Genomic DNA, 15,289 nt, shown 5'->3' on the forward strand with positions numbered 1-15,289 from the left:
AAAAGAGAGCCAAAATTGGAGGAAGGTTAGTATTGTAATGTTAACTATGAGTAATCATTATAACTGACTAAATAAAAGTAAGATGTAAATGAGAAAAGAAAAAAGAAAAAAAAATTGCTGTTTAGCCTTCTGAACAGTATTCCTCAGGGGCTCTGGAGGTGGCAAGAAGAAGGGAGAAGCAGGGAGTGGGAGACAGGAATCCTGGGCTTTCATTGCTGTGAAGGTGATCTGTTACTTTTGACTGTTAATTATTTTCAGACATAAATTAGAATAAACAAGGCCATTTCATTTTTTTTAAGTAGACTTGCTCTAAGTATGATAAACATAATAATTAATATTACTGTATCTTTAAAATATTATTAAAAAAGAATATACATTATGGAAAATATATAAATGACCAAAGAAGACAATAAAAGTAGAGGAAGGAATTCAGGGTGAGCATCGAATTGCAACAAATACAAATGGATTAACTTGCATAAAAATAAGACTCATTTGTATTAAAATATTGTGAATAATTTCAAATTTTGGAAAAAGGAAATTTATACATAACTACATTGACTAATAACATATTAAATACTAAAATATGAGACTGTTGTACTTAAAAAGAATACATTGAAAACAAAAAGACATACTGTTCTTTCATGAGGTATATGTAGGGAATAAAGGGGGCCAGTCAGGCATTAGCATTTGCATAAATAATAAATGAAATGTTAATACTAAAACAGAAGCACACCAAATGAAAAGGTTCAGAATTAAGATGGGCCCCTACAATACATAGAAAGTAATGGTAGGGGGCGTCTGGGTGGTGCAGACCATTAAGCAAGAGACTCTTGGTTTTGGCTCAGGTCACCGTCTCAGGGTAGTGAGATAGAGCCCTGCATCAGGCTCTGCACTCAGCGTGGAGTCTGCTTGAGATTCTCTCTCCCTCTTCCTCTGCCCTTCTTGCTCATGCTCTCTGTCTCTCTCTAAACTAATAAATAAGCAACTGAGCCACCCTGACTCTTGATTTTGGCTCAGTTCATGATTTCAGGATCCTGGAATTGAGCCCCACATCCGGTTCCCTGCTCAGCTGGGGAGTCTGCTTGTGGATTCTCTCACTCCTTTCCCTCTGTCCCTCCCCATGCTCTCTATCTCTAAAATAAATAAATAAATCTTTAAAAAAAACTGATGGTAGAAATTACGGAATAAAACTGTGGTAAGAAATAAGCATTCACTATCATCAGACTGTGATAGGTCAAGCTCATTAGGGTTTAAGGATTAAACTGGTAAACTGAACCAGTCCAGAAAGTGGTAGAATGGACTGGTTAAGAGCAGAGTGCCTGCTTTGAATCCTGCCTCTGTCACTTCCTGCCTGTGAAAATGATAGAAAAATTAAAAGGAGTCAAGAGATGATTTTGTTTTGTTTTGTTTTTTTAAGTAGGCTCCATGCCCAGTGTGGAGCCCAGTGTGGGGCTTGAATTTACGACCCTGAGATCAAGACCTGAGCTGAGATTAAGAGTCAGATACTTAACCAATTGAGCCTACTTGATGAAAAGGAAAGCACTAGAATGGGGAAATATTTGAGATAGTTAAAAGTTTAATATTGCAATATGTGAAGACATATTTCTAAGATTATGTTCAAGGGGATTTTGTATCTAAGAGATGGTTCACACCATAAGGCATATAAAATAACAAAAAAATATTGAATTATTTAATCTGATAATTTAAAATGTAATCTTAACACTGTGATATCATAAATATTTAGTATGTGAACAAAAAGAGGAATGATTTTTAAATCCTGGTAAGTCTAATGAGAAACAAATGTACTGTAATTTTTCTTATTGAGGACTCTTCGGCCACATATAACAAGAACCATTAAAATGATTTTTTAAAAAAGATTTATTTATTTATTTGAGGGGGAGCTTAGAGGGAGAGGGAGAGAGAAACCCCAAGCGGACTGCACTGAGTGCAGAGCCCAACACGGCGCTTGATCCCATGACCCTGAGATCATGACCTGAGCGGAAACCAAGAGTTAGACGCTTAACAGGCTATACCACCCAGGTGCCCCAATAAAATGATTATTTTTTATCCAGTAACCTCATTTTTGGAAATGTATTTTAGGGAAAGAATTTAAAGGAATAAGAACATCATGTGTGGATCTTTGAAAACAAGATAATTTATATAAATTATATATAATTATATGTATTATATATAATATAATTTATATATATAATTATATATATGATGTCTTTATAAACATAATTTATATAAATGATACACAAAAAGATAAAACAAAAAAGCTTTGAAAGCAGCCTAAATACTCACAATTTTAGTATTTAATGGATTATAATGCAACCATTAAAAATTCAAATAAATAAATAAAATCTTAAAAAAGAAAAAGAAAATCTGTCAGTCTGAGCCTCCCCATTAGATAAGATAATAAATCCCAGTGGCATTAATAAGTACTGTTCACAGAGAAGCTTTTGAAGAAATCATGGAAATTTACTTGTATGTAATATGTAAAACAATGGAATGCAAGACAGTATATGCTGTATTTGTTCATTATGTGAAAAATTTACATATAGTGATATAGGCAAATTTTACCTAAGTTATTGGAATTTAAGTTTTTTTATAAGGATGAAGGAAAAGTCATCTCAAGAGTTCAGGGGGATACTCATGTGCACCAACAAGCAGCGGCCTTTCAGACACCTCTGACAGTTGCTTGTGTTTCTGTTGTACAGTGCTTGTTTCAGGTTCTGGTAAATGTTTCCTGGAGTGGGAGACCCGGGAAGCCTAGCATTGCCGCGGGGGCGGTGAGCACCCAGCATGGATCTCTCCTGCAGCTTAATGACACCTTGGAAGAGAAAGAAGTTTGTAGGTTTGTACCTGCTTTGATGTGACTACTGATGCCTGCAGTTTCTGTCTGGTTCCCTATTTGATTTTTAGCTTTTCCTTCCTTCAAAACATTTTTTTAGGGGCACCTGGGTGGCTCAGTCGTTAAGCATCTGCCTTCGGCTCAGGTCATGATCCCAGGGTCCTGGGATCAAGCCCCGCATCGGGCTCCCTGCTCAGCGGGAAGCCTGCTTCTCCCTCTCCCACTCCCCCTGCTTGTGTTCCCTCTCTGGCTGTGTCTCTCTCTGTCAAATAAATAAATAAAATCTTAAAAAAACAAACAAACAAAAAAGCAAAACCCATTTTTTTATATCTTTCCCAGTCTGCCCTCAGGAATGCCTGTCACTCTGCCTTGATGACATTACCGTAATCCAACTCCTTATGTCCTAATCTAGCCATTTTTCTTAATTTTACCATGTCTTTATAGGCTGGAATACAAATTTGGAGAATTTGGAAACTATTCACTCTTGGTAAAGCACACCCATAATGCAGTCAATGAAATTGCTTGTGACATCGTTGTCAACAAGAATCCAATTGACAGTAACCTTCGTACGTATATGCTCTTTGTTGATTTTTTTTAAATTTGTGTTTTAAAGGTTTTAGTTTTTGAGTACTGTTTGCAACACTCTCTGTACTTTAAAACCTGGATTATCTATCTTATTTAGTTATGGTATATTTATAATGATTGTGTCATTGGTGTATACCAAGAAAATTATGTGATATATAAGAAAATTGTATGATCAACATATTCTCATAGATGTTATTTAGTTTAATTATGAAGCATAAATAAGCCAAAAAAAGTTAATGCAATAGAAAGAAACTAGAAATAGGGCAAATGACTGTCAAGTATCTTTCCTTGTTTTAGGATAGTATTCCCTGTATGGGTCTTACAGGGACAGCCCAGAAGTCCCTTAGATTAAGGACTGTTCATTCTTTAATAACTCCACTGAAGAATATCTGTCAGTCTGAGGGGTGCCTGGGTGGCTCAGTCAGTTAAGCGTCTGCCTTCAGCTAAGGTCATGATCCCAGGGTCTTGGGATCAAGCCCTGAATCAGGCTCCCTGCTCAGTGGAGCCTGCTTCTCTTTCTCCCTCTGCCCCTCTCCCTGCTCGTGCTGTCTCTTGCTTTCAAATAAATAAAATCTTAAAAAAGAAAAAGAAAATCTGTCAGTCTGAGCCTCCCCATTAGATAAGATGATAAATCCCAGTGGCATTAATAAGTACTGTTCACAGTGAAGCTTTTGAAGACCATAGGGTCATGTCAAAAGAATGGAAGAGCCAACCTGAAAGGGCCAACATGGGCCAGTTTAAGCATTAAAAAGAATAATGAATGTAATTGATGGAAACATATTGAATCTACAAAAACCAATGAGTCTCTTATGAAACTTAAAAGAAAGAGCCCCTTCCCTAAACAAAGACAATACTTTGGTGGGAAAGACACAGCACCATCTGTGAAGCATTCTTGCCCAAAGAAGTTGAACTTTGTTAGTCAAGCCTCTACAGCTAATTGCCCATTGGCAGAACATTTGGAGGATAGAACGAGTTAGTGACACCATGAGGAAGCTGACTGACAGATCTAGAACATGAGACGTCCTCATAGATGACTTGCTTCAAACAAATCAATGGCTGCTTATGTCTAAATGCAACTAAAGAGACATAACGAGCAAATAGAAAATGTGAACCTTGTTTGTATCCTGATCTGAACACACTAACTACAAAAAACATTTTTGAAATAACTAGAAAAATTGGAATATGGACTCTATTAGCCAGAGAGGAGTTGTTAATGACATGGTGATTATATAATAAAACCCATTTTATTTTATTTTATTTTATTTTTAAAGATTTTATTTATCTATTTGACAGAGAGAGACACAGCGAGAGAAGGAACACAAGCAGGGGGAGTGGGCAAAGGAGAAGCAGGCTCCCCACGGAGCAGGGAGCCTGATGCGGGACTCGAACCCAGGACCCTGGGATCATGTCCTGAGCCAAAGGCAGACACTTAACGACTGAGCCACTTAGGCGCCCCAATAAAACCCATTTTAAAGAAACTTTTAATTTTGAAATAATTTTAGACTTATAAGAAACACTGCAAAAAAGGAGCTTCCAGCTTCCCCTAAACCCCTAAACTATATAATCATAGTGCAGTTACCTATATATAATGATCAAAACCAGGACATAGTGCTATTAACTGATGTATAGGTTTTTCAGATTTCTCCCATTGTCCCTTCTAAGGCCAGTTCTTTGGTCCAGGATTCAGTCCAGGATCCCACAGCCCAATTAGTTGTCAGGTTCCTGCAGCCTTTCATTGTCTTTCGTGACCTTGACACTTTTGAAGAGGACTGGCCGGTTATTTTGTCATTTGCACTTGCTCACTGTTTCTTCACACCTAGATAGAGGGCATGCATTTTTGGTAGAAGACTCCAGAAGCCTCCCTAGTGGGCAACGTCAGGGGTTGCACGATGCCGACACATCTTCAGTATTTAGAGATACATACTGAAGATGGATGGAGGAAAGGACATGTCTGGGATTTGCTTAAAAATACTTCAGGCAAAGACACAGAGGCAGCGTAGCAACAGAAGAAGCAAGAGTGACAGTATCTTGATAATTCTAGAATCTGGGTGATGGGTATACTTGGGCTTATTATGCAAATCTCTGTTCTTTTGTGCATGTTTGATATTTTTCATGATGAAAATGAGCACTCCCCTAATGATGAATGTTCTCAAGCGTTTTTAGGAAAGTTAGCAGAAGAATACAAGCTTTTCCCTCACTTGTTTTGTTTGCGTTTTTCATTTACAGATTAAATGTAGTGATGTGACAGCTTTGATGCTTAGGATGACATTTTGGTGATACGGTGTTTTCTTTTGATTTTTATAGCTGTGTGTATTGCGTTCCTTGTTGGTGTGGCACTCATCATTGCAGTGTCCTTTCTGAGGTTCTTGTTGAGGTAAGCAGATGTTAGGGGAGGGCACAATTGGGGGAAGTAGAATATAGAAAAAATATATTCAGGAAGGCTGGTTTGACCCTTTCAGTGACCGTTATTCTTTGATTAAATAAATACTTACTGGGTCCACTATGCCTGGCCCAGCCTGGGGTATCAGGGATCGATGTAGAATAAGAGATGGTCCCTGACTTCAGGGAAATGATCACCTAGTTCGAATGGATCTTTGCCTTCAATCCTCCCCAATGGCTGAAAACAGAAGAAAATGCTTGAGAAGTCCTTCTTTCCTGAAGGATCTCACAGCCTGCTTTTGCAGTGAGTGGGAGTGGCCTGGGCTGATCTCAGGAGGCAGCTGTGCATTGCTTTCCACCCCTCCTCCTGTCTGGCCCTGAGCCCTGAGGCCACCCCTCTGGTCCAGCTTCCCGGCTCCTGCCAGCTGGGCATCGGGCAGCAGAGATGGAGGATGGGGTGCCGGACCTCCAGACCTCAGCGTGCACTTGCTTTTCCCTGGTTGGGACTGGCAGCTTGGTGAGGGGATTCCTTCTCCTTTCTCTGCCTGGTTAACAGCGAGTCTGGTGAGAGTGAATGAATAGACTGGGAAACAAAAAGAAAGTCACATAGATCCAGGCCTGACAGATCACCTTTCAAAGGAAAGTTTTTTCATGTTTTTAAAGAAGTAAGATTGATGGAATTTTCACGTGTTCAGCCTGTTAGGGTCTGGAAGGATCACAAGATTTTATGGGTGAGCCATATCCAAACTGGAAGGAAGAAAACCTAGTCTTTTAAGTCTGCCGCCTTGAGGGAACCTAGCAGCTTTGGGGAGTTCACGCAGTCTGACTCTCCCTTTGTGCATCCTAGAAATACAAGGGTCTGTAAGGATAAAAGGACTACTTCTTGCTCAGAAGCAGATTTTTAACCCAACTGCTTTTTAGGGGCAGAGTATAATTTCAGCAGAAGAGTTTGTTTGAATTAAGATATTATCTTGTCTGTCTTTTGATAGGATGCAAATATTATTCCAGTTTATTACAGTGTTTTCATTGGCTCCTTTTAATATCAGTGGATCTATGGCATCGCTTTCTAAAGTAATTTGTAGCTGATCTCAAGCTCTTGCAAAGGGAAGAAATCCCACCTCATCCCACTGTGGAACTGAAACTCCTCGTAGCGTGAGGTTCTGCCTCTGCAGCCTTGCAGGCAGGATGCTCTGCTGGCAAAGCAGGAGCCCTTGTCCCTTGCCCCAGCACTTTCCAGCTTGCCTCTGGAAGTCCAGGGATGTTCGGGTATGTCAGAACCGGAACAAAATCTGAGGCAGTAGTGAGAATACAGGATCTCTCTCCTTTTGCTGGGAGGACAAGCATGTACAAGAAAATTAAGTGCGTTTCTAAAATTTCAATGTTTAAATATCTTACTTTCTCCTTTCTCCCTTCCTTAGATGTCTCCATTTTAATATTGTTCATGTGATGGTGATGTTACCAGTGCTGAATAAAGTAGAAATAGGAGTGAGTTGTGGGGAATAAAGAGAAGAAATAAGAATATATGCATTAGATATGTGGGTGATGTTTAGAGACTGATTTGAACAATTAAACTGGAGAAAAAAACTTACGAGACAGATTGAACCGGCTATTTGGTGATACTAAGGAATTATTGATAATATTTTAAAATGTAATAATGGAACTGCAGTTCTGTTAAAAAAAGAGGGGGCTGTTTATCTTTTAGAGCTACAAACTGCAGTAGTTATGGATTAAATAATATCATGCTTGGGATTCTTTAAAATAGTCAATCTAAGGCAGGCAAGGGGACAGGGGGTAGGAGTGTGGATGAAGTAAGATCCACTACACTTAAAGACACTTTAAAATGTTTAATTCTTTGACTTGTATAGAGTATGAACTTCAAATGAATCTTCTTTCAATACAGTATCCAATCATTTTGAAAATTCTGCCAAAGAAAATAAATTAACTGAGCTTTTTATTTATTTACAGTTTGGATGACTTTCATAATTGGATTTCTAAAGCAATTAATTCCCGGGAAACTGATCGCCTCATCAATTCTGTGAGTTATTAGAATGCATCATGTGTGCTCTGGGTGGTTTTCTAGATTTGGAATTTATAATTCCCTATTTAATAATCTTTATTATCTGGTTTAATTAATCTTATTTATATTGTGGAAGGCCAGGTCGGTCGTGTGTTCTGTATCCTTAATAAAGAGCAGGCAGCCTTCTCTTCAGCTTTGGTGAAGGGTACTGTCTCCTTCTCTTTCCTGGTGAGGTTGGAACTTCGGGTTGCATTATATGCACGGTGTGGAGACATTTTTCTCTCTGCAGGCAGCACTGTTGAATCGATCCAGTTAAGTAGAAAGTGTCAAGATAAAACAAAAGAATAGAGCCATCAATATGAAATCTACAAATCGATGGCCTCCTGTGGTGATTAAACGTATTACTTCTGTTAATAAATTCATTATGAACATATATATGTCCACTTATGGACATATTTGCTTATACTCTTGCACCAGATGCACTTATGGACCAGTTGTTTGTGGTCGTTCATCAGCGAGGCTCAGCAGACGTCACAAAAATCAAATGTGAAAAACTAAACCTCTGGATGGGATCTTTACAAAAGCAAATGAAAGGATTGTTCAGGACAATGATTTTTAGCTCTCCTGTCTGTTAATTTCTTCCCTAAAAAACAGAAAACTGAAATTAACTCACTAGTATTATCAGCTGGCATGTATCTCTCCCCATTTTTCTGAAGGAGCTGGGGTCTCCAAGCAGGGCAGGCTCCATCGGTGGTGATGCTCAACTGGAAGCATGGCGTCCACCCACTGCAACGCCGCGCCTCCGCTGCATAGACACGTTCAGGGGGTATGTGGGGCTCCCTTGGGACATTGTGGGCACAGGTAGTCTAGGATTACATGTTTACACATAAACACACTTTTTGGTATTTTACATATCTTCTATTTTGTAGGGTAGGCAGGACTTCTTGCTGTAAAAATAAATCAGTGGCCTCTTACTTGAAAACTGTCATGATAGCAAATATAAAGTTGCTAGAGAGGAATCAAGGGTTGAGGCCAGAACCAGTTTCCACTGATAGGTAGATTCTGCTGAGTTAAGGTCATGTGGGCAGGCAGCAGCACATGGGTGGGGCCTCCCCATCCATCCGCATCCCACCCCTCCCCGCCCCACCGTGTCCCATTGGACAAATGAAACACCAGCATGCGCCAGCCCTGGCCCTTGACCATTGCTAGCAAAACAGCTTGAATATCAGGCCCTCTGGGAAGCAAATCCAGAGTCCTACAGCAGTTGGACTTTATTTTATTTTATACTTAAAAGTTGTATTTTATTTTATTTATTTTTTTAAAGATTCTATTTATTTATTTGATAGAGAGAGACACAGCGAGAAAAGGAACACAAGCAGGGGTAGTGGGAGAGGGAGAAGCAGGCTTCCCGCTGAGCAGGGAGCCCGATGCGGGGCTCAATCCCAGGACTCCGGGATCATGACCTGAGCTGAAGGCAGACACTTAACTGACTGAGCCACCCAGGCGCCCCTCATGGAGGGCTTTAAAACTCCAGTGATAATTATAATTCTGTCCCAGCCTCCCAGACACTGAGTCCTCCTGGGGTGCATATCGGAAGCCAGGCAATAATAATAACCATTGCTAAGAATTTTTGAATTCTCACCCTGTGCCAGGCACTGTTCTTACTTGTCGTAGTTTATTCAATCTCTTCACAATCCTATGAGGCATATACTTTTAATATGCCTGTTGTACAGGTGAAGAGACTGGGCCACAGAGTTAAGTAACGTGCCCGAGGTCACCGGGGACTATGTGGGACGGCTGGGATCTGACTCCAGGAGTTGGGCCCCAGAGTCCGCACAGATAACTGCAGTGACACACTCAAGGCTTCAGTCTTCAGTATCCTGCAGAATTAGCATCAGATAGTAGCATATTCAGAGTCTTTTTTATTGTATTCCTTTCTCTTTTTTTTAGGAGAGGGATGGGGAGAGGGGCAGAGGGTGAGAGAGAATCTTAAACAGGCTCCACGCCCTCTGTGGAGCCTGATGCAGGGCTCGATCTCACAACCCTGAGATCATGACCTGAGCCGAAACCAGGAGTCAGAAGCTTTTAACCGACTGAGCCACCCAGGTGCCTCTATTCCTCTTTTTTTTTTGATTCTCATTGCCACTTTTGGAGATGAGATGTTTGCAGATAGATAGGAACTAACATTTATTAAGTGCCTAAAATGTGCCAAGCGCTGGTTAGGTACCTCAGTGGTCCCGGGGGTCCCTGTGAGCGTGTTCCCTCTCTTACAGAGAAGCAGACTGAGGTAACATAAGAGTCTTGCCCTAATAAGAGTTGAGGGTGCATGATTTGAGCCCTTAGCTCTAATGACTGTAGGCCTTCTACTACGGTTCTTTAACTTGCAACATCTAAGTAATTAGCACAGAATTGAGTGATTGGAAATGTTTTGCTTTGTTTTCAAGTTACACAGTTCAGTGTCAGTAAATTTCTCTTAAGAAATCATGTTGGAGGGCACCTGGGTGGCTCAGTCAGTTGAGCGACTCTTGATCTCAGCTCAGGTCTTGATCTCATGGTGGTGAGTTCGAGCCCCATGTGGAGCTTAGTTAAAAAAAAAAAATTAAGAAATCATGTTGGAAATGTTGGCAACAGAAGGGCTTTGTGTAGGGCCCTAATTGTAGTGATTAGAAATAATAGTTTCCTGCTCTTTAAGTGTATCTGTGTTGTGACTGCCCCTGTCAGTATGTGTGTCTCTTATAGTTGGGCCATTCCCTGTCACAAGGGCAAGCCCTGAAAGTGTGCTTTTTGCTGCTTTACAGGATAGCTCTCATCCTCATGGTCTTCGTTAATTATGGAGGAGGAAAATATTGGTACTTCAAACACTCAAGTTGGAATGGTAAGATATTTCCTAAAAGTAGTATTGCTTGCATAGGACCCCTCAGAGAAGTGTGGACAAGAGGACCTCTCAGCATTCCGTCAGGAGCTCAGAGATGAGGTCCCACCAGCTTCCTTTGAGCGCTGATCTCCTGCTCCCATAGAATGACCTTTAGATGATGCTGTTAACCCTTTTGTTTTGTTCTTGCTTTCTTGTGCTGTAGCCTTGTAATGCTTCACTGTGATAGCACATGGTTGCCCAAGTCTCTGTTGCAGGGCTGTGGGACTCTGCAGAAGCTGTTAAGAATTTAGTTATAAATGATTCTTGTCATATTCTAGATATGCCTTTTATTACAGCCACATGGGAGTTCTGCCTTCTAAGACTCATGGTCCTCCTCGGGGTGCCATTGAACTCAGGTTGGTCTGAGTGGTGCTGAGTAATGGTGAATCTGGCTCAGTAGTTGGTTTAAGAATGGATTTTGAATACTACAGCTTGAAGATAACAGACTTGTCCAGACTTCTACTCTGGCTCTCCCATGTCCAGTCATGTTCTTAGGAAATACCTCAGGCCTGGTGACTGGTTCCAGAGTTCCCAGGGAGCGTCTGTGTGTTTTCACAGTGTTTTCCTGTGAACTCTCTATGTGAGTTTACTTTCCATATATTTTAGTATATAATGGAGCCATTCTAGATTTAGGAAGTACTTACATTCTAGAGTCTTTTTCCTTACTCTTGTGCTTGTGTTATTCTCCAGGACTGACAGTGGCTGACCTCGTATTCCCATGGTGAGTTGCAGTCTACCACCAGCTCTCCCATAGGTCATCCAAGTGTCCAGCTGATGCTGGAGCCTTTATCTGAAACCATCCTTGAGTTCTGGGCTGCAGGCCTATGTTGCTCACAGGTCCTTCCAAAAGTTGTGTTACTGGATAGTTCTTATACTTGGTATAGGGCTTATCTAAAACCTGCATATAAAAGATGACACAGGGAACATTTTGTTATTGTAGATATGCTATACAAGATCCTAGATCTTGTAGGAAATCATAAATTCTGAATATGTAGTTAAATCCCACTAATCCTGAAAATAAGTATAAAAATCATATTTCCTAAAAGAAATGTAGTATATTAGCATCAGGAGATTCTGATAAGTATGTAACAGGGCAATGATAGTATTAAATTAAAATTTAAAGTAATACAGGAGCAATGCACTCTGTCTCTGATCATCTGTGGCTTGTTCACCTTGTCAAGGGACCCTGATTCCTGTACAATGTGGGATTTGTGTCTTTGCCTGTGATGCTTTGAGTGACTTTGTCCATCTTTAGGACGTAGTACTAGCTACTGGTTTATGCCTTTAGTTCCTTGTGTTTCATCACTAATAGGAACTCAGGGTTTCTTGTGGGGGAGCTGGGGTTCTTGTTTGAGATGGTTTTTGGGAGGAGGAAGTTTTACATGCCTGAAGACCTGGTAATTATGTACATTCTTTTTTTTTAAAGATTTTATTTATTAGGAAGGGAGAGCGTGCATGAACAAGGGGCAAAGGCAGAGGGAGAAGCAGAATCCCTGCTGAGCAGGGAGCCTGATGCGGGGCTCGATCCCAGGACTCTGGGATCATGACCTGAGCTGAAGGCAGACGCTTAACCAACTGAGCCACCCAGGCTCCCCATTTATGTACATTCTTTACAAGGTTCCCTATAGGAAATGTGTTCCCGTTCCTGTTACTAGACACTTTTATCCAATTAGGTGACCCCAAGAAAGGAAGCCAGAGGACATCAGGGAATGTAGCAAGAGCAAACTCTCACCTCTATTAACCCTACGCTCAATCATCGGAAAGATTGCTATTCTGACTTTTTTTAAAAAAGAGTTAATTTAGTATAATAAAAGGGAAGAAAAGAGGTATGTGGCTCAGACAAAATTAGAAAAAGGAATCTAGCTTTCATTTTTCTTTCAGGAGAAAGAGTGAATTTAGAAATGATTGACATGTGTTGTTTGTTTCTCGGGGACTTTGAGGGCATGCTCCTGAAAGTCCAGTTGTTTCGATTCTAGCATCTTCATCATTGTTTCTCTTTAATAATAAATGAGAGACTTGTCCTTGGAAATTGCACTCAGCCCTGAAGAATTTTCCTTCTAGGATATGACTTGAAGGTGCACAAACCTTATAGTCCAACAGGGTTATGTTCTGATTCTTCCTTCAATGTTATTTCAATAATTGGCTACTTTAGAAAAATCATGTATTGCTTCTTTTATGTAGTAGATTATAAAATATTAATGATATATAGACAAAAAAAAAAAAAACCCACTCTAGAAATGACCACCTCTTACTAGCTGTCTTTTTTTCTAGGTTTGTCTTTATTATGGGATCTTCAATTTTTCTATCAATGACTTCCATACTGCAGCGAGGATGTTCAAAATTCAAATTGCTGGGGAAAATTGCATGGAGGAGTTTCCTGTTAATCTGTATAGGAGTGGTCATTGTGAACCCCAATTACTGCCTTGGTCCATGTAAGTATTTTTCCCCCGCTATTAGTATACATTCCGGTTGAAATATGGAAGCTACATGTCGTAATTTAAAAGAAATATAATTCCTCCATCTCAGGTACCTGCAAAAAAGAACAGTTATTAAAAAAATGTATACCTGCTTGTATAACTTCGGGCATTATTGTTACTGTCTTGGGACTTCAGACCTGGGAAGAGCGTCTAAGACCACTCAGACCCTTCTGCTGTACAAAGGAAGACTCTGAGTCCCGGAGAGATTGAAGTGTTTTCTGTGGATCTTCTAAGTGCAGCAACAGAGTAGTAGAGCCAGATCAGGTCACCTGGTTCTAGACCCTGCCCTCCTGCCACTTTGGATTCATCGACTTTCATAATAAGGCGATTGTGTGGTAGTTCAAGAATCCACCTTTGTCACCTGTATGCTGCTGGGTTGCTGGGAAAGAATATCTTTGTTATTGTTTTAGCAGTGTGAGTGAGCTAGGAAGGCTGAGGGAAGGACGCACACCCCTTGCTTGGGACCCACATCAGGGTCAGGGAAGGCAGTAGTTGGCTGTACTCAAGGGGCTTCCAGTGGCATTAGCAAAACAGGACACAATTATCTGGACAATAGCCAGATGGTCCCCTTGGACAAGAAGCACTAAGAGTAGGCATTAGGAGGAGGTAGAGGTCACTTCCAGTTGGGGTCAGAAGGAAAGGTGTCACATAATAGTTGATTTGATGCCTCTCCAAAAAAGTGGGCCACTGCTCCCAGGAGAATACATTGTAGGGTTCATTACATGGTCACACTCCTCCGGTGATGTAGCCATGTAGCCTATAAGATAGGGAGAGTCCGTTGGTGGCCTGTGCTGGCTCTGCAAGTTGCGGGTGGATGTGAGAGTTGATTGAATCCGTACCCAGAACGACAAAGGGCCAGGAGAGAAACTTCAGGGCCCAGGTAGTCCTTGCTTTATCTCACACCCAAGGAACACATGTGTTCTTATCCCCGTGTCCCAGCTGGCCACTTCCTGCTGTGAGTTTGAGCCAAGTCCCCTATGCCTATCTCCAAGAGCCTAGAAAGCAACTTAAGTGCAATGGAGGTATGTTTCCCCCTTAGAAAACAATAATGTTGTCTTGGGTAGGAGGAGGAATGCTGGCTAACACTTCACCTAATTTGTGCCTTCTGCAGTGTCTTGGGATAAGGTGCGAATTCCTGGCGTGCTCCAGAGGCTGGGGGTGACCTACTTTGTGGTTGCCGTGTTAGAGCTCATCTTTGCTAAACCTGTCCCTGAAAGTTGTGCCTCGGTGAGAAATCTGCTTTTAAACACATGGTTGGGGGTGGGTGGGAATCACTGTATGATTTTCAGAACTTTCTTTAGTTCTGAGCACAGTACTTTATCTCAGTAGACTCCTTAACTGTGTTAGTCAAGTACATTCTTTTTTTCCTTCAATTAGTTATTTTCCTTTAGTCTTTACACCAATCCTTTTCTCTGTTGTGGGGAAAAAACACATAACATGAGATCTCCCCTCTTAATAAATTTTTAAATGTCCAGTAATCAAATGCTTTTTGATGGCATTAAATAATATCAGAATCATCTAGTTTGCTAGTTCAATCTTTGGGGGCATTATAGTACAAGATATATAGAAAACTCACAAAACATTTCAGTATCTATATAGATGCTGTGAAGATTCAACTTGGAGGAAAAATGCCAAGGTAGGGTAGAGGAAAATGGCAGTATCGTCCGTGGCTGTCCTTGGCTATTTCATATTTCTTATTTGTGGGAAGTACGTGAGAGCCTCACTTCTTTCACAATTGCTTTCTATCTTACTATAAATTGCTCTGTTGAATTAAGCTTTTTTCCCCCTAGTAGAGATAAAAACTCAGGAAGAAATGTTTAAATTCTTCCACTTGGGGTCCTTAATAAATTAATAAAGCTGAATTTATTTTCTAGCTCCTTTCTGTATATGTACTAGCAGATTCATCACTGAACCCCAGATTTTCTTGGCTCTTCCTGTAATGATGGCTTGGTTATATGTCCTTGGAGTGCATTGGATCATTATTCATTTACCTGCTCTGTCCACTGTGTCATTGTATGTGTACCCTCTGCTGTGAGTTTTCTTGAGGTGAAGTGAGACTAGAC

General features: G+C 40.6%; 2 protein-coding genes across 4 annotated transcripts in view; one reads left to right on the forward strand and one right to left on the reverse strand.

Annotated features, from left to right (window-relative positions):
* HGSNAT (heparan-alpha-glucosaminide N-acetyltransferase) overlaps window positions 1-14,650 on the forward strand; it is a 36,470-nt gene extending 21,820 nt beyond the window's left edge. Inside the window, exons 3-12 of one of the 3 annotated variants that reach the window (XR_014141655.1) lie at window positions 2,721-2,857; window positions 3,299-3,420; window positions 5,744-5,813; window positions 7,784-7,853; window positions 8,552-8,661; window positions 10,634-10,710; window positions 11,440-11,470; window positions 13,021-13,181; window positions 14,166-14,248; window positions 14,338-14,460. Coding sequence is in view for 2 of the 3 variants with exons in the window: in XM_081809665.1 (XP_081665791.1) it covers window positions 2,721-2,857; window positions 3,299-3,420; window positions 5,744-5,813; window positions 7,784-7,853; window positions 8,552-8,661; window positions 10,634-10,710; window positions 11,440-11,470; window positions 13,021-13,181; window positions 14,338-14,555 (996 nt within the window). In the remaining variant the exon portion in view is untranslated. The other 2 variants (XM_081809665.1, XM_081809666.1) reach the window with 2 other exon arrangements.
* LOC102741580 (integrator complex subunit 10) overlaps window positions 1-15,289 on the reverse strand; it is a 63,771-nt gene that overhangs the window by 9,391 nt on the left and 39,091 nt on the right. The gene's annotated exons all lie outside the window — the stretch shown is intronic.

The sequence above is a fragment of the Leptonychotes weddellii genome, chromosome 2 (genome assembly GCF_054177405.1).
Source record: "Leptonychotes weddellii isolate Sample4059 chromosome 2, ASM5417740v2, whole genome shotgun sequence".
Taxonomy (NCBI): domain Eukaryota; kingdom Metazoa; phylum Chordata; class Mammalia; order Carnivora; family Phocidae; genus Leptonychotes; species Leptonychotes weddellii.